This window comes from Pteronotus mesoamericanus, unplaced genomic scaffold (genome assembly GCF_021234165.1).
Source record: "Pteronotus mesoamericanus isolate MK-2021 breed Mesoamerican mustached bat unplaced genomic scaffold, CSHL_Meso_final contig_20, whole genome shotgun sequence".
Classification (NCBI taxonomy): domain Eukaryota; kingdom Metazoa; phylum Chordata; class Mammalia; order Chiroptera; family Mormoopidae; genus Pteronotus; species Pteronotus mesoamericanus.
In genome coordinates, this window is record NW_026555085.1 from 32,177,503 (window position 1) to 32,201,868 (window position 24,366).

Genomic DNA, 24,366 nt, shown 5'->3' on the forward strand with positions numbered 1-24,366 from the left:
TCCGTGGTTTCTAAGCACTTTCTGATAATAGGCACCATCTTGTTTTTTCATTTCTGTGTCTCCAGTTTATAGCAGTCTCTGATACATATTATGTACTTAAATATTGGTTCAAGTTAATGGATCAATAAGTCTTTCCCTAAGAGAAGGCTTTTCAGACCAAAAGTTCTGTCAACATTTGAATTATTGTACACATCAGGAATAAACTTAAATTCCCTTTTTCTTTTACTGAGCAGACTTGTCTTCTAGTATCATTTAAGATTTTGGGCATGTATATAAATATTTACACATACAAACCAGAGGTCTTTAAAAAGTTTCAGATAAACATAGCAGAAAGTAGAACTGGAACTGATGAAGATCAGATGTTATCAAGTTTGGTGGAACTTTTCAATCCTACAAAATCAGTAGCTGCTATCTAATGCCTGGAAGATGTAGGAGCTTGGATGTTTGCTAAGTGGAATTAGAAAAGTCAATTCATTTTGAGGCTCCTAGAAAGCCAGCCAGATTTCCCCTGGAGATCCCAAATTCTGTCTCCATGAATATGCCTTCCTATTTAAATTTTAGCAGACATTTGTTCCTTGTTAACATTCTTTTTGTAAGAATTTACAATGTTAACTTCCTTCTAAATTTCAGTGTTAGAAAAAAAACTATCTCTAAGCAAACTTGAGTGCTTTCTTTTAGAACATGTAAAAACTTTATCATCCATCATAGTCTTTTTGTCCCGGCTGCCAGGAAATTCAGACGTATTTACGTATAATTGCAATGACTATTTTATCTTCTGATAAAAGTTCTCCTTTAAATGACCTGATCTTTTTATCTTTAATGTCTTTGTTAGATTTTAATTTATTACTATGTTCATCCATTTTCAATATCTACTGATTTCCTGTAATAATTTTGCTTGCTTGACAGTTCCTCTTGTTCCCCTTTTCTCCCCACCTCCTGACATTTACATTACTATTCTGAAGCTGTGCTAGCTTTACCCTCATAACTTTATTGTTTTTTTAATCTTCACCCAAGGATGTTTTTGATTTTAAAGAGAAACATCTATGTGAGATAGAAACACACGCCTCCCACACGCACCCTGACAAGGACTGAACCCATAACCTAGGAATGTGCCCTGACTGGGAATCCAACCTGCAACCTTTCGCAGTAGCGGATGGCATGCCAACCAATCATACCATCCAGTCGGGACTACTGTCATAACTTTAATATGCTCATACCTTTCTTCTTGATTTCTCTCTGACTTCCCATCACCTGTCACATGCACTGAGGATATTAATACCGTCTCCCTTGTCTTCTTTCACCCACTCCTTCAATCATCTGATATGTATCCCGAATTTTACATTGTCAAGGTTGATACTGACATTGTCAATGTCTACTGTGCTCTATGGATTAATTCTAAGATAGCATATAACTATGTACACACCATTCACTGAAGAACTCAATAGTACACCTTAAAGACATTGTTTTCTTGTATTGCTTGTTTCCCTGGAGCTCCTGCTTTGCATTTTTTTTTTTTAATACAATATGCATTTTCATTTCCCTTGGTATAGTGGCACTACGACAGAAGTCAGTTCCAGGGTCGTCATTTTGCCACTACCTTACTGCACAACTAAGTAAATTAATCACTGTTTCTGCATGGAACACGAGGGCCTTGACCTTTCTCAGAAAGCCATCACTCTGAATGATCTCTGAATTTGGCATTTTCATAGGACTTCTAAGAAATGTTCTTCATTAGTGGAAGTCACAACACCTAAATCAGCTTCATGAAAATAAAAAGTTAAAGCCATTCCATATGATCATGAGGGGAAAAAAGTTGGTTAGAATGAAAATAAACTTCTAAATAGGAGGAAACAAATGTTTAAATCTAAGAAGAAAAAATACACTTAAAAAATATTAGCAAAATAGATCCTTTTGTAGTTCATAAGTGTGATGATTGGGTGCTCACGTTCTTGTGTGACATTTGCCTCCCATGAACCTTGTTATGATATCAGCATATTACCGTCTGATGTGAAAAGAAAAAAAAATAGCAAAATAAAAGCCTAAGAGGTTGGTTTGACAATCCTAGAAGTTATGAAGTGTACCTGTAGCATTCAAGATAAATATGGTAATACTTCCAAATTTCTAGGGAGCAAAATAAATATTAAAATAGGCTAAATATACATTCCCTTTCACCCAACTGCAGTTTATATAGGCTTAAACCATGTATTCAGGCTTGAAGCTTCTAACTAGCAAATTCACCTAGTGCCCAGCGAGGCACCAGGGATAAGGTGAAGAAACAGATGTGTTCTAGGGCTTGCAGGCATGGAAGGAGGCAGAAAAGACAGCAATAAATCACAACACACTGTACGGGATGCCCTATGAATACTGTAAATTACCTAACTTTGCCTGGGAGACTTAGAGACGTGGTATCTGCGGAGATAATGCTAAGGCTGAAATAAGAAAAATGAAGATTTTCTTCAGAGACAAGAGGAAGGGGAGAACCTAATAGGCAGAAGGAACAGTTTGACAGAGTGGGGATGTAAGAAATTAGAGCAACTTGGATAACGGTGAGACATTTGTTAGTTTGGCTCCTATGAACAGTGTGAGGATGATGAGAAAACTGGATGATCAAGTAAAAAACACACCAGAAAGAACTTATGTATGATGTGATGGCTTATAGGTTTCATCCTAAAGTTAATGAAGGCTTTGCATAGCAAAGGAATGAAATACTTGGATTTGTATTTTCATTACTGAGGAAAGAGTGAAAGGAGTTGGCACTTGGCAGAAAGTCCAGGGAGGAAGTTTAAGAACCAATGTTTTGAGAGATGCCGTCATGAAATACCACAAACTGGATGACTTAAACAACAATTTGTTTTCTTACAGTTCTGGAGGCTAGACATCCAGTATCAAGTTGCCGGCAGGATTGGATCCTCCAGAGGGCTTTCTCCTTCACTTGCAGACGCCTCCTTCTCTTCCCATGTTTTTTTCCTCCATGCTCACACATCTCTGATGTCTCTTCACCTCAATAGACGGGCACCAGTCATATTGGATTAGGGCCCCACCTAATGACCTCCTTTTACCTTAATTACCTTTTAAGAGCCCTATCTCCAAGTACAGTCATATTCTCAGGTGCAAGGGGTTAGGACTTACACATGAGAATTCTGGGGGGACACAACTCAGTCTGTAGCACAATGAGTGGCAGTAAGAATCGAGAAGAGGGGACAAATGGAAGGACAGCTAAAGAGGTAGAAATCAACATGGTTTGATTGAATGAGGTATACACAGGACATAAGATCTAGATTTTTGGTTTAGGCAATGTGGTACATGCTGGTATTATTTGTCAAAAAAACAAAAACCAACCAACCAACCCTGAATACAGGAAAAGGCTTGGTATACCTAGGAAAGTTAAAAGCTCAATTTTCAACAAGTTGCAACTGAAGTAGGAATTTCTAGTTAAAAGGAAAAGTAAAATGGAAACCAAGGGTGTAAGAGATTGGCCAGAAAGACCACGTAAAATGACAGCAGCAGGGAATGTAATCTTGGTGAATAACACTGAAGGAGCCAAACCTGAAGTCTGTGCGGGTATTCCTAGAGAGACAAATGATCAGGATAGAGCAACGCACCATGAACATTAAGGGAGAGAAGAATGAAGTGGGAGATGGTTGTTAATTCCTACGTCTTTTTCAGACACTTAATGGTATTTTATTTCAAGGATCATAATATGTGCTTTTCATGAGTTCTAATTTGCATAAGTTAGCAAACTCAGCTATCATGTATGATGATTTGTCCCTACTTAGAATGTATTCAAAATTCTTTAACAATAATATAGAGCTTTCCTTATACCTTTTGCAAATCCTAAATCTTTAGAATGAAAAAGATCTTTAAAGCAAAAATATGATGCTATATCTTAAACTCATCAGTAAATTGATTTTTTTTCAGGGTTAATTATTCTTGACAATACTCCCATTTCCGTTGGGATACAAATTTTGAGGTTAGTTACTATAACAATGTATATGCCTTATATACTGTAGAGGTGGTAATATCTAATTAGTTAATAGCTAAACAATAACAATATTACACACCTCGACTGTCATGGCCGTAGAGAACCAAGTAGCTAGGGCTTGCAGGCATGGAAGGAGGCAGAAAAGACAGCAATAAATCACAACACACTGTACGGGATGCCCTATGAATACTGTAAATTACCTAACTTTGCCTGGGAGACTTAGAGACGTGGTATCTGAGGAGATAATGTCTATCTGAATGGCACTAGCGTTTTAATGTGGAAAATAGAAAACAAGATGCATATGAGAGTAACATTTATTTATCAGCTATATTGTGAATATTATTTTTAAACAATCAGATATGGACATTTTAAAATTCCACATTACTCAGAGATCCAAAGGCACAGACACAAGAGATTTATTGTTTTTAAAAAGTGACAAAAGGGAATATTAATTCTGGGAGATTTTTAATCAAATTAACACTATGATACACTAGAGAAAAAGAATTCCACAAGCATTCCCACACAAAGCTGGTAGTTTTATATTTACACAGTATTATTACAGCAATTTTAAATGTTAATCTATAATACAGTGTTACTTCAGAAAACATAAAAAATATAGTTCTTTTAATAGCCATGCTCCCATTTTTGATGAAAGCTATCCAGTTCATCCTAATGTAGTTTAACACTTTAAAAATGCATGAGATATTGCAGTCAGGTTTACAGACTCTCTGAGCAGAGGCTGTCAGGCAGAATAGACAGAAGGCTCATCATCACTTATGTCTGAATCATCTTCATCAACTCCTTCAATCACTGATTTCTTCCCTTTACAACAGGACACAATTAATCCAATCAAGAATACCTGTGAATTTAAAAGAACTATATGTTATTTCTCAAATCTAAAGTCATTCAGAAAATAATGAATTTAAAATCCAATGGCATTACTCTGATGTAAACAAGCTGCTAAGGGTCAAATAATGCCTGGGATACCTGTACTTACCCCAAGAAAGGCCCAGTTACCAAAATAGTACGCAGCGCTAAAGAACCAGAACTTGTGAAGGAATAGGTAGGTCCGGGTAACAGTACACTGATCTATAAAAGCAAATAAAAAACTATTGTGAAATAATTTCTCTCTTGAAATGGACTATTACTACTATGTCTGAAAAGTTATTAAAACTAATAACCAAGGTCAAACAGTCAGTAAGTATTAGAGATGGGACTGAAACCTAGGTCTGCCTCCAAATCCCCCTCTTTCAATCAATCACCTATTATAGTTTAAATTAACAACTAATATGGTATATTTTTAAAAATGAATGCCACCAATGTAATTCTGGCTCTTATGTATAAAAAATTATATTGGCTAGTTTCATTTATTTAAAATAGAACAGCATTTTAACCAGGAGTGTCAGACATATTCTAAAACAAAACAGATAACGTTTTCGTAATGAACATTAAAAGAAAAAAATAATCAGATGTGGTTAGTAGTAAGCTGCACTTTTCTAAGCATCCAATTTTCAGGACGGTTCAAACTTCAGAGGTTCTTTGAGTTTTTTTTTCCCCTAAAAAATACAAAAATCATTATATACTGTACTGTGGGTAGCACTATAGCTTGAATTAAAAATAAATAATATACTTTTCTCTTTCCAAAAACAAAAATGTACCTCTTAAAGGGAAAGTGGCAGACTGGTTATTTGGTATTTGTGGCAGATACCATACTGGTTTTATCTGAATACATTATTTCTATTAGGTTACAATGTCCTCTATATATCTTGACACATATCTAGTAAATGATGTCTAAGAAAATGCTTGTTTATTAAAACCATTCATAAAGGTCTTGGTAGTACAATATAATGTAACTGGTTCAAAATTATATATGCTGCAGTTAATATAGGATTCCAACCTCACAAATTTTAGAGTGCCTTTATTCATTACAGAAGAAAATCTTTGCCCTGGCTGTTACGGGTCAATGGGCTGAGTACTGGCCTGCGAACTGAAAGGTCACTGCTTTGATTCCTGGTCAGGGCACAGGCCTGGGTTATTTGCCAGGTCCCCCACTGGGGATATGCAAGAGGCAACTGATCCATGTTTCTCTCACATATCATTGATGTTTCCCTCTTCCTCCCTTCCCCTCTAAAAAATAAATAAAACCTTAAAAAAAAGAAGAAAATCCTTATCTTACAAAGCAACTTCTTTTTAGTCTATTAATTGCAAAAGAGATTATGATTTCCGCATATTTTTATCCAAAATAGACAGTGGCAAAAAAATTTTGTATGCAATTAGGAGACCAATATCACGTCCTATTGCTAAGAAAAGGCACTGTTGATTTCTAATTTTATGAGCGCTCTTAGCTTCAATAAATAAGTACTATTTTCTCTTAAAACATAACCAGCAACACTGAAAGAAAAAATAAACCGACAGTAACTGGGGGGGGGGTGGGTAACGGGGGAAAGAAGGGGAAGGGTTAAGTCAAGGAACACGTATAAAGGACCCATGGACACAGCCAAAGTGGGGAGGGATTGAGGGTGGGAGGTGGGGGTCGGTGGGGCAGGGGAAAGTGGGGGCGGGAAAATGGAGACAAATGTACTTGAATATTAAAAAAATAAATGAAAAAAATGAAAAAAAAATTGAGCTGGGAATTTCGTAGTCCAGTTCATTACACAAAGGATCTGATACACTTTATTTTTTTGGCCATCACATGGTTTTCTGAAAAGTAGCATTTAGGTTATATTTTATCAAAATACAGGACCCATTACGTAAAGCTTTAGATATTACGGAAATATTTAGGTACTCTAAATCTTACCTATTCTAACTCCTTCTACTGTATTTCATCATTTACTTTTATTGCTCAATACCAAACTGCACAAAACACTTCAACAGAGAAGCAACTTCTTCCTCTCATAAGCAAGGACCACTGATCTAATGCTGATCTAATGTATCCCTCTGGAGCCTCCTTTGTATTCTTTGCTCTCTTTCTCAACAGAAAAGCCTAGAATGAATATTCAAAGCTACCTAAGAAAAACCAAAAAGGCTTTTTGCAGCAGTGACTGAACAAATGTTTCCTTTCTCTCTTATAGTGACTAGCACCCAAGATTATAGCTTTACACTACACACTGGGAGTTCACTCTAGCAGATGGCAGGATATTCAGTACTCATTTATTCTGCTTCCACGACATGTTACTCTCACCTCTATTACAGAACTTTCTTCATAGTAATATGTCATTTCAAATAATCACTTTTTCAATTAGATAAGCCCACATGTTTCAAAGAACCTATCAGAGTGTCTGACATTCATATTCCGTGATTATTGAAGTAAATCAAATTTTTAAAAAGAGATATTTTATTTAAAAATCATATTGCTAAATAATAATAAACTTTCTAATTCTTTCCGCTAAAATCTGACAAGATTCCATGGGTGTCAAAACAAGACACTTGAAAATGTTTCAAAAATAAAAGTATAAAATGTCCAGCACAGTGAAGCCTTTGAAGAGTTCAGACTCTGACAGACTTGGTGTCAAATACCATTTGGCCACTTCTCTGCCCTGTGAACGGCAAGTCTAATAAAATGAAGATATCACCACAGTTTGTTGCAGGGTCATTCTAAAGAACAAATGAGGTATAAGTGTCCTTTGGTAAACACAGAGGATTGATTTCAGGGTCTCTGCAGATACCAAAATCTGGGATGCTCAAATCCCTTGTATAAAATGGCACAGTATTTCTCAGAACCTATATTTGCACATAGGCTAAGCAGGGTATAGCTATACTTCACTTGATTCACATGGATTCAGCAGAGTGGACAGTGCATGGCAAATTCAGGTTTTGATTTTCAGAACTTTCTGCGATTTTTTAAAAAACATTTTTGATCTGCAGATGGTTGAATCCATGGATATAAAAACACAAATAAGGCCAACTATATATCAAAATCCTCACGCAAAGTGGCAGTTAATAGTACTTTTCTACTTTTTACGTTTCAAGGTACAACCACCCATGTTAAAGAACAAAACTCTCAAGAGATGCTCAAATGGTAGCAAGAAAAACAACTGATCTGAAGATTTTAAAAGTGTACGTCCAATAGCAGTATGAAAAATAATTGCTTAGGCATTAGTATCATGACTATTTTGTACATGTTCATTAATTTTCTTTCTCTATAGTCAAAACAGATACAAATGAATTTGTTGAAATTCAAATGTATAATTTAGTAACAGATAAACCCCTAAATAGTTATATACCTTTAAATAAAAATAACCAATGTGAATGTTTCAAAAAGGAAGACAGACTGGGGCTTATGCAAAAATGCCCTGTTCACAATTATTTTAAAATCAAGAAAAGTATCTTCCATTGCTTAAGTGTTACATGAGCAAGTTTGAGTATAAACTTATTTGAAAAAAGTCATTCAACCTATAAACTTTAAAAATAAAATTTTTATTATTCATTTTCATACTTAAAGATATTTTGGGAGTCAGACTTTGAATGAATTCAAAATTTCTGGGTCAGATCAGGGATTACAAGACAGAGACTGAGATGGCAGAGCAAGTAAAATCAAATAATTTTTCCCAGAGGTCTGATAAACCACTCAGTGAAATGTTAAATTGGCTTATACCCACCAATTCTTTTCCCACACACACACACACACACACACACACACACACACACACACACACACTCACTCTCTCTTTCTCTCTCTCTCGCTCTCAATATTTTTTCTAGCAGTGTTTTTCTATCATATATTTACTTTTCAAAGACTGTAGGTTTAATACAAGCCTTCTAAAATAAGATAGAAAGGTAAAATCATTGTTAGTGTTCTGCTTTGCTGCTGAAAATGACACTAAACCACAAATTCACACACACAGTGTGTATGTAACAGTTTTTTATAGCTATCCTTATATGTACATGTATTTATATTTAGTGTCATGTCCATCAAAGAATTTTGGTTAATAAGCCCCATGCATATATTTTATAGTCCAGCAATGATTTCACACTGAAAAATGGAGGGGGCTTTCCTCCTAACATCTGCCATCTTCCAGCTGCTCACCTGAATCACACATATCTAGGAAGTCTTTCTACAGTCAGCAAAAAAAATTATAAGTGAATATTTTGAACTTTGACCTTCAAAGTAAATTTAAGTTGCTGGATGTTTCATCTAGGGATTGTGCTGTAAAATCAGAAGTGCTCAGAAGACTTCTGACTGTTGTTCCCAAAACATATAAAAGCTCCAATTAAAAAGCACATGTTAACAATGAAAAACCTAAAATTAGGGGCTCAGATAAAAAAACTTCTAGTAACAAGGTGGCCATATAAAATAAAAATAAATATTTTAAGAGCCTAGAAAGTACAACTTGAGGACATGAATAAAATCAGACTTTTGAATCATGCTGCTACCACACTTCCTCCATTTCTTCTCATTTATCATCAAACTAGATATGTTACAGGACAAATAAACCATTATTTTCAGGTAACAGCGATCTTTATAAATATACCTAATAAATTTTGTATTCTATATTTCATTTTTCTTTTTAGACTACTTGTACTTCTGTTATTGTTGATGCATTCTGACTGCCACCGAGACAACGTAAGTATGATAAATACACCTTCTATTTTAAATATATTTTTAAAAACAGCATTTAGTGTTGATTTAAGCCATAATTAATCCATTGTTTTATCTTCACTTGGAAGCAACTTAGAATTAATTACATTCTATATCTTTGCTTTATTTATAAAAGAAATCCTTATATTACATATGCATATATATATAAAGGCATTTGAGAAACTCACATACCAAGGTAAATTAATTCTAAAACAAATATTTTGTTTCATTAGTGACAAACTGGTAGGAGGGACTGGACTACTTAGAATGCCATTTCATCTCTCATGCTTGTCCATGATTATGCAACTCTGGTTTCTGATCAGGGTCTTGCTGCTACTGAATATTTGTAACAGACATAAATCTTAACTATATACTGGCCAATGAACTTGGACAATATTGTGACATAATTAGAAAGTATTTATCAAATTGTTTTAAGAAAGGGAATTTACGTGAGTGGAATGTAGATTGAGTATAAGAGGTTCGCCAAATCAGAAGACAATCCAGGTGAAAACATGACCTGTCAGAACAGAAAGGAAGGTTGGACCTGAGAGGAATTTGGAAGTAAAATCTCGGTTAATCATTGTTTTATTGTCAAAGGAATTTATAGCATATGAAATATATACACATAAAAAGATTTGAGAAACTAGCAATATATATCCAAATATAAAAAAGGGAGGGCAAATAAAATATTGAAATATGTAATAAAAATCAAAGCTGTATATTTATCTTAAAATTTAACAAATGTCATACAGTTAAATCAATGTTTTGTTAAGTCTCACTGCAGAAGCTGGGTAAAAAGAAAAGACTGGTGAACAGCAAAAATCACAGATTCTAAAAGAAATAGTTTCATTATATTGGTAAGAATGAAAAATGTGTTTTATTTTATGGAAAAAAACCGAAATGGACTTTTTGGATAACCCAATATAAATACAGAAACTGTATCAAGCAAATAAAGATAGCACTTGCCAGATTTTTTTGCACTAAAGAATGAGTTTTATAGTGATTTTTTTAAGAACTAGCATAGTTTGTGTTTGGCTCTGAATACATTTAAATTTAAAGTATTCTAAGATCCTAAAATATGTATTGCTTCTTTAAGAAAAAAATGCTCCTAATTACACTTGTATTATAATTGGCCATATAAAATTTATAAAAGGCCCTGCCGGGTGTGGCTCAGTGGATTGAGTGCCGGTCTGCGAACCAAGGGGTCCCAGTTTGATTCCCTGTCTAGGGCACATGCTTGGGTTGCGGGCCAGGTGCCCAGTGGGAGAGTGTGAGAGGCAACCACACACTGATGTTTCTCTCCCTCGCTTCTCCCTCCCTATCCCTCTCTAAGTAAATAAAGTCTTTTTAAAAAAACTTATAAAAGGGAGTTACAAAGGTAGACATTAGCACATTACCTATAGAAACAATCACAAACTGTATCAGTGAACTCTAAATTAATGATTTATTATTTCTTAGTCTGAATTGTCCCAGGATAGTCAAATATCAAACAATTATTTTCTATTGCCTTATCTTTTTTTAAAATAAAATAACAGTAGTTCAAGGGGTTTGGTAGAAAACAGTAAAGTTAGAAACAGAAAGTTGAGACCTCATTCTTGAGTCTGCCACTTATATACTGTGAGATTCTCACGTACCATAAGAATCATTTAACTTCTAAGTATCGTTGTCTTTGTAAGTGACATTGAGATAATATCTGCTTGCGGTAGATAATGACAGGATAGACTGACCACCTGAGAATTATATTTAGAAAGAAATCTACATGTGATTTAAAAAAGGAGAGGAGAGTGTTCTAAGAGTTAGCAACCTTAAGCAAGAATCTATAAATACGAATAAATGGCTGAGAAGTTTCACAAAATTACCTAAGCTGGCTTTGGTGTGGACTCCAGAAAACTTGGAAACCTTATACCTAATTAACTTCACTATATTGTCTTAGTTGAACTTTTAGCAACACAATCAAAATGTCACCTAGCAAAGAACTTCAACACCAAGTGACTTTCTAGATCTAAAGGAAAAAGCAGGAAAAATGATGCTCTGATCAATACTCAGTTTTCCGGTCTGCGTGGCAGCCTCACTTGACAGTGGACATAACACATCAGAGGCTGTCTCAGCGAGCGATCACAGCCGGTACCAATGAGGCCCTCTTTCTGACTACGTCCCACCTAGAAATTATGTGACAATAAATTTGGCTTTCCATACATGTTTTGATAGCTGCTGCTTCAGAACAGTTAAGCTAACAGCACTGTGGATCAGAGTGGAGCACTGGTTGAAAGGTACAGCAGTTCATGTGAGATATAATTCAGATGAGACGTGAGGGTCCTCGCGGAAACAGATCCTGTGGGAATCCCTCAGACAGTGCTTAACTGCGGAGAAAGCGTGGACAAAGGTAACTGTACCTTGAAGAACAGTAAAAGAAACTGTGAAGTCGCTGAGCATACTCCAAGGTCTATTATCTAAGAGTTTGTGCCAACTTCCCTACGCATTTTAAACACTTTCATACACACATTATCAAAATAAGGCTACCCATAGATAGCTAACAGGCTAACATCTTTATTTTGCTTTAGTCTTTGACCATGAGGTAATGTCCTAACCCTACATACCACATATGACAACTACACACATGCTTTCAGCCCTAATGGAAACCTAATGAGAAAGTGTGCAATGACCAACGGTGGGACTGAGAAATTATTAGGTTATCTTATTAGTTCTCAATTTATGAAGGAATACCAACAACAAAACAAAGGCCAACAGATTCAAAGTTAAAAGGGGGGGTGAGAAGAAAGTATAACCTTCATAGCTGCAAATAGATTTTAAAAACAATTATTCTAGATAGTCTCAAAAGCAGGATATAAGATATTAAGCAATGTTTTCTAATTAAGATGCTAAAAACAAGGCATCACCCTTGATCTCTCTCACATCCTATCCTAGACCCCTCAGCACAACCTATGCTCTCTACCTTCAAAATATACCCAGAATCTGACTTCTTGCCACTTCCACCACTACCGTAAGCTCTCCCTTGGATACTGCAAAAGCCTCCTAACTGTCAACTTACTTTTGCCCTTGGTTTTTTGCAGTCTATCTCAGGGGTTGGCAAACTATAACCCAAAAGGGTAAATTTAGCCCAGCACTTGTTTTTCTGGGTTTTACTGGAATACGACCACAGCCATCCATAATGTATTGTCCATGGCAGCTTTTGTGTTGCGATGGCAGAGGAGAATGGTGTGAGACACTACTGCATGTCCCACGAAAAAATGAGATATTTACTATCTAGGCTCACAAAAAGTTTGCCAACCACTTGTCTATATATCACACAGTGGTCAAAGTGATTCCCTGAGAACCTAAGTCACAGCATGTCATTCTTCTGCTCACAATCTTCATCTAGATCCTTTCCATCTGCAAGTAAAAGCTGAAGTTCTTCCCTGGGCCACTCACTGTTCCTCTGCCCCCTCCAGCACACTCCCACTCTGCGCTTGCCGTTACTTCGGCCTGGAATGCCTCAGCTGCCTTCCCTCCTTACTTCCATAAGATTGTTTTGCTCAAATGTCAGCTTCTCAGTAGGGACTTCCTTTCTACACTACTTAAAATGTCAAACCATCCCTTCTGTGGGCAACAGTTACTTACTCTCCTTTGGTTCTTTTTCTCCCTAACACTTACCACTGGACATATTTATTTGTCTCCTACTACATAAAGTCCACGGGGACTGTCTTGTTCACTGTTCTACCATTAGTACCTAGAATGGTGCCGGACAGAGTAGACATCAAAAAAACATTTGTTAAATGAGAAAGCACAGGAATAGTAGATAAGTAAAAGTGAATGATCATATGGACTACTGGAAATTAAGATGTAAGTTTATCTTAGAATTTCAAGACTAACAGAATTTCAAGACTGTGATTCTTAGTATTACTAAGATATGTCAATATCGTCTAAAGGTGCTTCATTGTAATAGCCTTTACTCAATGTTGTATTCCTCAAAGAAATAGGATAACTTTCTAAATCAGGCTATCAAAAATGATCACAATCTTAACAGAGTTGGTTTATCCTCCTCTTACAGACTAACCTAAATATCCTTAACTTTCCCATCCCCATCCATAATTTGTAGATTATAGAACAAAAAGATCACACAGTTCTTTTTAAAGGCCACTACTCCATGTTCTTGAGTTTGAGGAAAAGGACAATGTATTTTCTCCTGAACTGGACCTTCCAGTTACAAAATTCTAGAAAGTTAAAATTTATTAGCTTCACTTAATATGAGGTAGGAGATACTAAATTAATAGTCCATATTTAAACCTGTCTTTTAAATGTACACAGTCAGAGTCCAGGACCATTTTTATTTCAAATTATTTTTATGGAATATCCACTTGGGCACACAGCACCACAGGAGATATGAACAAATACTTTATCACAAAGCACCGGTGTACCTTTTTAATCTCAACACTTAAGGCTTAGTTTTTAATGAAACCCCTTGACCACCTTCATTTTTAGCTTGTTAAAATTGGCTTTCATTAAAATGAACATTGCAGACAAGTGTTAGGGGTGGAATTGGGGGCCTGGGTGTGGAGTAGAGGGATTGAGCGAAAAGGAAAAAGAGGAAAAACTCATGAACACGAATAACAGTGTGATGATTGCCGGGGGAGGGTAGGAGGTGGGGGGGCAGAGGAAGGGTAAATGGTGATGGGCAGAGACTTCACCAGGTGGTGAACACATAATACAGTGTGCAGTTCATGTGCTGCATATTTGTGCAACTGAAACCTGTATGATTTTGTTAACCAGTGCCACCCCAATAAATTCAATTAAAAGGGAAAAAATAAAAAATACATGTAACTTGAAAAAAAGAACATTTGTAACTGTAAAAATCAAAAATCATGTGTCAACTATTACAGTAACTCCTTTAATAACACCAGTTTTAAACAGACGTAAGCCTCTCCTACAAAACACATTTTTCTTTCTCTCTCTCTCTCTCTTTTTTTTTTTTTTTTGCTTAGAGGTCAAAGTATGGTTTGGAGAGTAAAAAATTAACCTAAATCCTTTGTTAGTGATAATGTAAGTGCTGAAGCAATACTGCTTATTTACTTAGGCTTTTAAATAAAGTTTTCTTGGAACCTCAGAAGTTCAAGTAGAAATATTCTATATTCTATGAAAAAGATGATATCAAGAATTTAAGAATTTAATTTTTTCAAAGTCTCAGTAACTATCTCCCACTCCTATTTTTCAACAAACTGAAAGGAGGAAAAGTCCTCTCTAAAATCAGTATCTGCCTGGCTGGTGTGGCTTACTGGATTGAGCACTGGCCTGTGAAACAAAAGGTTGCAGATCTGATTCCCAGTCAGGGCACATGCCTTGGATTGTGGGTTCCCTGGTTAGGGGCATGAGAGAGGCAACCAATCGATGTATCTCTTGCACATGATACTTCTCTCCCTCTCTTTCTCCCTCCCTTCTCCTCTCTGTAAGAAGTAAATAAATAAAATCTTAAAAAATAAAATCAAATCAATATCTACTTGGCAGATGCATGCCGTTATCTGGTCTCTTACTGTTTTCATCCTTAAGAAGGCCTCACAATGTTTTTTTTCTAGTTATAAAAGCTATTAACAATGATCAGAGTAAATATGTACTTATCTTTATTTCAAATTTCATTTTCCTGAGGTACAGCCAGAATTTTTGACTGTTTATGCATAAAAGCATTAAAAAAATAAACACACTTTTCCACCTCCCATAATATTGGGGGGGGTGTGTATGTAAATTAATGTTAAAACACATAAAGCTCTATCCGTACATACATTGCATGTGGTATTATTTCAAGTATCCTCATTGATGGATAACTATTCAGTTTCTTTTTGTTTGCTCTTTCTAATCTAACCATTATGAGACTTGGAAACTGGTTAGCTTTTAGAAGAGCAAAAAACTGTGAGTATGATTCCAAGATTTTCATCTAAGTAAATGTTAAAGACACAAAAAAGGAACAGAACTTCTCCTACCCTATGACATAAGGATAAGTGGAAGAGGAAAGGAAAGTTCGATCTTGGTTTTGAGAGGTTGACAGGACATACACTTTCATTCAGATAAACTGGCTGGCAGTTAGAAAATAAGACAGAAATTTAAGATTCTGATTTTTTACTGAATTATTAAATTCCCTCTTATTCAGCTGCACAATTAGGCTTATTTATTGTCAAATGTCAATTCTGCAAAACACCACTAGAAATCCTCACTGATCTAGCAAAGCTAAGCTAATTTAGGCTACAGTGAGGAAATACATGGGAAAGGGAAAGGCAAGGAATATTTATAAGGTTTATGAGGTTAGAGGGCTGGACCACTTTAATCAATATCTTGCAAGGTGAGGAAATCGTTAGAATCGAACGATACAAGATTTGGATCAAAGGACAAAATGAAATGAGATGTCTTGAAACAAGTCTTATTGAGCAAGTAATCTTCATAAGTGAGCTATTTTGCATTCCCTGAGGTAAGTAGCTAAATGACATTTGTTCTCGGTATTATTTAACCTACGGTGAACGAATTATGTTTATGTCCAGAATTGTTGAACATTAGCAACATTATGTTGGTGTCAGTTCCCTACATTTTATAGGATTAAAATACTTTAAAATGTACTGATCAGTGTTAGGGAAGGGTGTAAGGCTTTAAATAGCCTATTAGAAGTTGTTAAAATATGCTGCTCTGGAATGGACAGTATGCTAGAGTTTAGAGTAAATTTGGAAAATAACTAGAAAGAGGAAATCTAGGTTACTGACACTACCATAAGAAACAACTTTGCCCAGAAAATCCACTTGTTTCAGCTCATAGTTTTCAAAGCAAAAGCTTCATATAAAATGTAGTAACTGATATATCATTGAAAAATACAGGTGAAAAATTTATATAAAAATCTTCAATTATTTAAGAAAGATGGATTTTATCACCAAATACAGAACACCATCTTTGCATTTAAATTGGTGGATTATTTATTTTAACTTTTTTAAAATTCCTCAGTAAGTTTTAAAGTACTATGTGCCTTGAAAGGAGAGGTTTAATTTCTGAAGTTTTTAATGTTCTTTGTGGGTCTAAACCGTTCTTCTGCATAGAGCCTCAAAAGAATAGATTCTGTAAATGTAACCAAAGGATGACTCATTTTACGTGGCTGAATATGTCTATAATCAAATCAAGATTTATTCGATGCTAGAAACTTACACCAGAAATGCCAGGAAAATATGAGAGATTAATAATTTTGTAGCCAATTAAAAATTAAAAATAAGCACAAAAGGTTAATTCACTTTCATAAAAATGTACACCTTTTAATCTAAATTGCTAAGAGAATTACCAAATAGTATTGTATTCACTAACTTTTATATTCAAAATGTGTTATCATTTTGTAGGACTAAATACATCACATTAAATCACTGAAGATGCAAACTTAAATTTATAGAATTTAAGAAAAGTCACATATGTAAGTATGTAAGATAAGTATTTTTAAGGATATAAAAATGTGTAATTATACAATTAACACAATATAAAATACTCCTAAAGTGGTAACTAGGCATAGTTATCTTTAGTAGTTCCTTGTCTTGGACTATACTTGGTACTGTCCGTTTTTCAAACAGCTGTTAGCCAAAGAGTAGCCATTTGGTAGTGTACAGTAGCTTTTTTCCCCTTTAACATTCTCTCAATGTGTACACATTTTATGTTTTCTGAATCATGTATTATATGACTTAACCTCTTAACAGTTCTCTTACATAACTGGAGTAGTTATTAAATTTAGAAAATTTAACATTGATAATATATTTTTAAAATTTTACTCTACAGTCCATATTCCAACTCTGTCATTTATCCCAGTATACTCTTTATAGTACTTTTATCCTCCAGTGTAGGATTCAATCCAGGATCAAGTATTGCATTTGGATATCATGTCTCTTTAATATCTTTAGTCTGTAACAATTCCTCAGCCTGTCTTTTATGACATTGACATTTCTGAGCATACAGGCCAGTTACTTTATACTTTACGTTTGTCAATGGTCGGTTTGGGTTTGTCTGATATTTCTTCATGATCTGATGTTCTCCATTCTTTTCAGGATGTCATATCCTGAGGCAAATGATGGATGCACTATCCCTCAGTGATGTTATTTTGTTCACCTGGTGCAGATATTGCCCCGTTTCTCTGATCTATAGCTATATCTATGTCATCTATATCTACATCTATATCTATATATCTGTACCTATATATAGGTACATATATATCTGTATATACATATCTACAATAGCTACTACTTCTTCTTATAACTAATAAACAATCTGTAGAGACACCTCATTGTGGTTTTAATCTGTAGTTCCCTGAGTTTAATTTCAATTATTGTATCTTCATTTCTAAATATTGCGTTTGGTTCATTTATAAATCTGCCAGAATTTCATTCATTCATTCTTTAATAGTTTGTTGTTCCCTGCCAGTATTTTGATCTGGTCATACTCCTTTTATCACAGCTGCTCCATAATCCATGTTGATAATTCCCTATCAGATCGTTGCAAGTCTCTTTCTGCTGTTGTGTTATTTTTTTCTAGTTCTCTTTAATGGTTCCTTGTTTCCTTGTGTGCTTGAATATTTGACTCTGATATCTGTGTTTGTGCTCCTTTGTGGAAGTTCCTTCAAGCCTAGAATTAAGGTAGTGCATTTCTCTACCTTAATGAGGATTTATATTCACCTGTGCCATGTTTACTGCAAAGAACTCCCCTTCCAATACAATGTAGGTAAGATTCATAAATGCCCCCGCTGTTTACCTTTAACAAGGCTAGACAATGGCCCTCTAAACTCTCATTGTTTGCTTTATGAAAGATAAGATGCACTATCTGTCTAAAGACTGATCAATTAAACCGAAATTTTGATTTAACTTAAATTTTCATTAAATTTCTCTTGTTCCCCAGACCCCTAAAGTCTGGCCTACCCACAGTCTGAGCCCCTTCCTGCACAGCCCTTCTGGCTGACCTCAGGAAAAAACATTCCCTGGTTTTGACTCCATAACCAGTACCTGGTTCTTTCTGCCCTTGTTAACTCATTTCTAGAGAAGAAAAGCCCTTTTCTGTCTGATCTCCGAAACATTTGAAGATCTCATGGTCAGAGAGTTCTCCCTATTGTAACAGTCTCTCCTTTTCCTATTGTAATAATCTCTTTGAATAAAGTCTCTCCATTTTTAAAAAAGATTTTTATTTATTTATTTTTAGAGAGAGTGGAAAGAAGGGAGAGAGAGGGAGAGAAACATTGATGCGTGAGAGATACATTGATTGGTTGCCTCTTGCATTTCCCCAAATGGGGACCTGGCCTGCAATCCAGGCATGTGCCCTGACCGGGAACCGAACGGCCAACCTTTTGTTTTTCAGGCCAGAACTCAATCCACTGAGCCATATCAGCCAGGGAAAAGTCTTTCCATTTTCTATTTATTAAACCCCAGCTCTTGAAATAATTAATCATTCTTCTCTAAGCTTACAAGAAAAAGACACTAATCTATGTTTCCTCCTATCTCACTGGTTCCTTCTTAGTTCCCCTTTGCTGACTGCTCCTCTTTTTACCTTGTAACATCGAACAGTCACAGAATTCATCCTTGTACTCTTCCTCATTTAAACTTGTTCTCTTCATGATTTCTCATCTAATCTCACAGCTTTACTTTCCCCGTCTACTCCTGGCCAGTCCAGCATAAACTTCTCCAGATTTCCATAACCAACCCAACTGCCAACTTAAGACCCCCACCTGGATATTCAATGAATGACTCAACCAAAAATATTCAAACTTGAACTCTGTTCTTTCTCAATACATGAATAAGGGAAATAGATATGTAGAATTAAGAAAACATTCACTTTGCAAAAATACTCAAGAAGACTTAGGCAAACAGCAAGCTTCTGAATGCATTTTAGTATGATCACATACTAACAATTACATTTATAGCCAATTTTCAAAAATATCTATATGCTTTTAGTTTATGGGCCATTTAACAGGTGGAATTCTTAAAGGCTATTTAGAAAGCACGGTAAAAATCCCAGACAAACACTACATTAAGATAAGGGATTTCAAATCTTTTCACTTAAATTCTCTACTACTACAGTCCATACTATCCTACTAAAACTTCATTCTTCAAATATGTCTTCCCATTCTGTGGATTATCTTTTTATTTTGTTGATGTTTTCCGTTGCAGTGCAAAAATGTTTTAGTTTGATGCAGTCCCATTTCTTTATATTTTCTTTTGTTTCCCTTGCCTGAGGAGATATATCCGATAAAATATTCCTATGAGCAATGTCCAATATTCTGCTGCCTATGTTTTCTCCTATGATTTTTATGGTTTTGGGTCTAACATTTAAGTCCTTGATCAATTTTGATTTTATTATTGTGTGTGGTGTAAGAAGGTGGTCTAGTTTCATTTTTCAGTACATATCTGTCCATTTTTTCCAACACCATTTATTGAATAAACTATCTTTAGCTCATCGTATGTGCTTGCTTCTTCTGTCGAATATTAATTGGTGATACATCTGATTAGGGGTTATATTAAAAATTTATAAAGAACTTAAAAAACTCAACATCAAAAAAACTAACAACTCAGTTAGAAAATGGGCAAAGGACCTGAACAGACACTTTTCCAAAGAGGACACTTGGATGGCCAATAGTCATGTGAAAAGATGCTCAACATCACTAATCACCAGAGAAATACAAATTAAAACCATATTGAGTTATCATCTCACACTTGTGACAATGGCTATCATCAATAAATCAACAAACAACAAGTGCTAGCGAGGATGTGGAGAAAAAGGAACACTTTTGCACTGTTGGTGGGAATGCAGACTGGTACAACCACTGTGGAAAGTCAGATGGAGATACCTCAGGAAATTAAAAATGGATCTGCCTTTTGGCCTAGTAATCTCATTTCTGGGAATACATCTGAAGAAACCCAAAACACTAATTTGAAAGAACACAAGCACCCCTATGTTCACTGCAGCACTATTTGGAATTGCCAAGATATGGAAGCAGCCCAAGTGTCCATCAGTAGATGAGTGGATAAAACAACTATGGGACACTGATACAATGGAATACTGTTCGGCCATATAAAAAGAAGAAAATTTTACCCTTTGTGACAGCATGGATGGACCTGGAGAATATTATGCTAGGTGAAATAAGCCAGTCAGAGAAAGACAAATACCACATGATTTCACTCAGATATGGAGTCTACTGAACAAACTGAACTAACGACCAAAATAGACTTAAGATGGAGAGCAGGATGATGGCTAAGGGGTATTAAGGGATGGAGGGACTGAGCAAAAAGGACTCGTGGACATGGACAACAGTGTGGTGATTACCAGGGGAGGAGGGGAGTGTTAGGGGACTAAATGGTAATGGAAAAAAATACAATAAAAAATTAAACAAACTTCATTCTTAAAGGTTTAAGATTTGCTAGTTGCTAAATCTGTCCTTAAAGCCCTGATACCCTTGACTTCTGGACACACAGTCTCTTGGATGCTATAATGCTATAGTATTATGGTTTATCTCTCACTTTCTAGACTCTTACGTTCCTCCAGTAACCTAGTTTAGCGTGCAGACTTCTAGTGTGCCTTTATATTATTGGTGAGTTTCATTCCTTCATGGCTTCAAATGATTACCTCCATTACATTAAAAAAGGAGTAATACCATTTTATTTTTAAAATTTAAAGGACAGATGATGCAAACAAAACAGAAAACACTAAAATGTTAAATGTAGGAAAAAAAGAGGCTTGGGATTTGGACACTTGCACTAAAGTTGTCTCATACTATCTGTGCACTTTTTTTTCCTTCGTTTCTGCATCTGAGAAAAGGGGGATTAGCTATTTAGATGGCCTCTCTTTAAGTTCTATTTTCTCATTTTCATACTCTATTTTTAAAACTGCTTACAAATTATTGCCTCTAGATGGCCTTTAGTTCCTTTTTTATAATTCTTATACACAAAATGAGGGGGAAATATTCTCTATCTCTGACATATCTTAGATAAATGTTTTCAGAAGGATAGGTTCTAGAGGTTCTCCGAAACAGGTCAACCTGCTTATTTATTGTCAGAAGCAAAACAGCTTGGCAAACAAGTTTTATTTATAGAGAAATGTATACTGAATCATTCATAGACTTGTTTATTCCAGAATTTAATGTTCAACTTGGAAAGTAAGGCATCAATGCATATTTTACTTTATTAATTTTTCTTTAACATTATATTTAGTTAACTAAAATAATTCTCAATTTTCTCCTTTGTACTTCCTATATATGATTATAATCCTGATTTAGCTTTTTAGTTTTCAGTCTGCTTGGATTTTTATAATTCACATACTTTAGTTTAACACACCAGTTTTTATTTAAGCATCATCTGCTAACTTGAGCCATCATAACCACTTGTCCTTATAAAATTTTATCCTAAAGTTAAAATCTAAGCTATAGATCATTTGATTATTATTAAGGCTATCTATACATATTATGTTAACAAATATACTTGATCAGAATAAGCTCCCCAAAATTAAGTCTGATATATACATATCATTTCATTTCCATTTACTTTAACACACAAATAAGACAATAGAAGTTTCTTATCAGGGTGATAACTTTGTAAGTTATGACAATGTCTAGTCACTATGTTGTACACCTGAAACTAATATAAATTATAAGTCAACTGTAACTGAAAAATTAAAAAAATTTTAAAAGACAATACAAGTTTACTTCAAGACAAGGTAAATAAATTAAATAGAATGGCAGAAGTAAGACTTTGGGTTCATGGACTTTTAAAAATGATCATTCAGAAACATATTGCCTTGCTTTATCCCTCACTGCATTCCCCAAATATTTAATGCTCCTGCCATAACTGATTGTTATAATAACTTGCCAAATATACTTATGCCTGTATGCCTTGTTAATACAGGTTTCTTTTCTGCTTGGGATATCCTCAGTTTTTCAGTTATTTATTTTGATTTATCTTATGCTTCTGGACTCGGTGAAAATGTTCTGGGCAGAATCACTTTCCCCTTTTTATGTCCTATAGTATTTCATTTATAATTTTAATAGAGCTTGCAATTTACTTTTCCTTCTATTACCATGATTTATTTTCATATCTAAAGCCATTAGGCTGTATGCTTTTTGAAGTTTGGGGGTGTAGGTGTTTCCTCTAACATTTTCTCTCCAAAAATCTACCCTAAGCGCAGCATTGGGGGAATAGTGGTGAGCACAGGTACCTTCCAAAAATCTACCCTAGTACTTACAGTGGCTATTTTGTTTGCCCATTAAGGAATGATGACCTTCCGTCTTCCTATTTTGACTCAAATAATTATGTCTATTTACGTTACTTTTAATAACTCTTTTAAAAACTATTTTATTCACATTAACGCAATAAATTAAGAAGCAATTAAAAACATAAAACTAGAAATGACAAGGTCCTTTTGCTATAATAGCATATAAAATTTAAAATAATTTCTAATTTGCCCAGTTGACTCAATTTTCACATATATACTATGCATTACCTGTCAAAAATAAAGTAATACTATTTTAAGAGAACCCTGTAGAGATAGTATAATAGACATTCTTTATAAATTTGCTAAATTGTTCTATTCTTTAAGATATCATTTTAAACACAAAGAACCTAAACTATTTTAGATGAATACTTCTCTTTTGAATGATAAACATTATAAACACTTAAAACTAGGGTTCCAGTAATATTTTCGATATATTTAATAAATGCCAGACCACCTCAGGTATTATATAAACACAATATTACTTAAAAAGTCTCTAAAATGTACTTAAAATTGATGAGATCAATATATATAGTTTTAGAAATCACTGCTTTAATGTTTTTCAAAAATAATTTTGAGTATACCACTGTAAATTATAATTTCCATTTCTAAATCTAAAACTATTCTCCAAAATTATGTTATTTGCAACACATAACAAGGATGCCACCCAATGCCTGAGGTTCTTATATTATAGCATCATCTACTCAAATCCAATGTTCCCACCAAAATGTCAGATAATAGTGTTGATTTTTACTCTCTGCATGCTGGGATTTCCTAGTTTGTGTTTAAATAAATAGTGCCACGAGTCCACCACCACATATTCCACTCCATCTCCACCCCACGTAACAAATTTTATACCTTAATTTACGTCTTCACTTTTCTCCATCATTATTTTTATTAAAATATTTTCTTTAAAAAAATCTACCCTGCCACTCCAATTCTATTATCATATTTCTATCATTCTCTTGCAAGTATGCACAGGTAAAATTAAATTTGGAGATTAGACCAGTAACAGAAAAAAAGTTAAAAAATATAAATCAAATCCACAAACCTGAAAGGTATGTTCTTATACTGCAAAGTAACCTTTCAAAGGATAAGCCAACTGAAATGATTAAGCATTAAACAGTTCAAAGGAAGTCATTTTAAGCACTGTAAATTAGATTAGACTGAAAAAGAAAAATACTAAGTGTGATTCATAAAAGTTATTGTCAAGTATCACTTGACTAAAGCTTATTAATCCATAATGTACTAATTCACTCAGTTGAAGGCATTTTAAAGTACATTTTACGAACTGCAATGTAATTCTGAAATCTTGATTTTTTTTTTTTTTTTGGCTAAGGTTTCACTACTACTACAAGAACTTAAACAGAATCTATTTTAGATCTTCAAGATCACTGCCCTCTTATTTTAAAAAATTACAAATTAACCCTGGCTGGTGTGGCTCAGTGGACTGAGCACCAGCCTGCGATCCAAAGGATTGGCAGTTCGATCCCCAGTCAGGGCATATGCCTGGGTTGCAGGCCAGGTCCCTATGCGGGAGCGTGTGTGGAGCAACCACACA

The 24,366-nt window shown here is 34.8% G+C and overlaps 1 protein-coding gene and 1 non-coding gene across 2 annotated transcripts in view; one reads left to right on the forward strand and one right to left on the reverse strand.

The window, feature by feature from the left end:
- The first annotated feature begins 1,905 nt into the window (after positions 1–1,905).
- Positions 1,906–2,008, forward strand: LOC129068055 (small nucleolar RNA U13). The gene has a single exon (XR_008528869.1). It is a non-coding gene; the product is annotated as a small nucleolar RNA U13 (small nucleolar RNA).
- Positions 2,009–4,348: 2,340 nt separating this feature from the next.
- The window catches only part of LMBRD1 (LMBR1 domain containing 1), a 110,404-nt gene continuing 90,386 nt past the window's right edge, over positions 4,349–24,366 (reverse strand). The window contains exons 15-16 of the mRNA XM_054569552.1: positions 4,980–5,071; positions 4,349–4,841 (exon numbers count right to left, since the gene is read on the reverse strand). Coding sequence (XP_054425527.1) covers positions 4,725–4,841; positions 4,980–5,071 — 209 coding nt within the window. The 3' untranslated portion in view covers positions 4,349–4,724. The remainder of the gene's footprint in view (positions 4,842–4,979; positions 5,072–24,366) is intronic.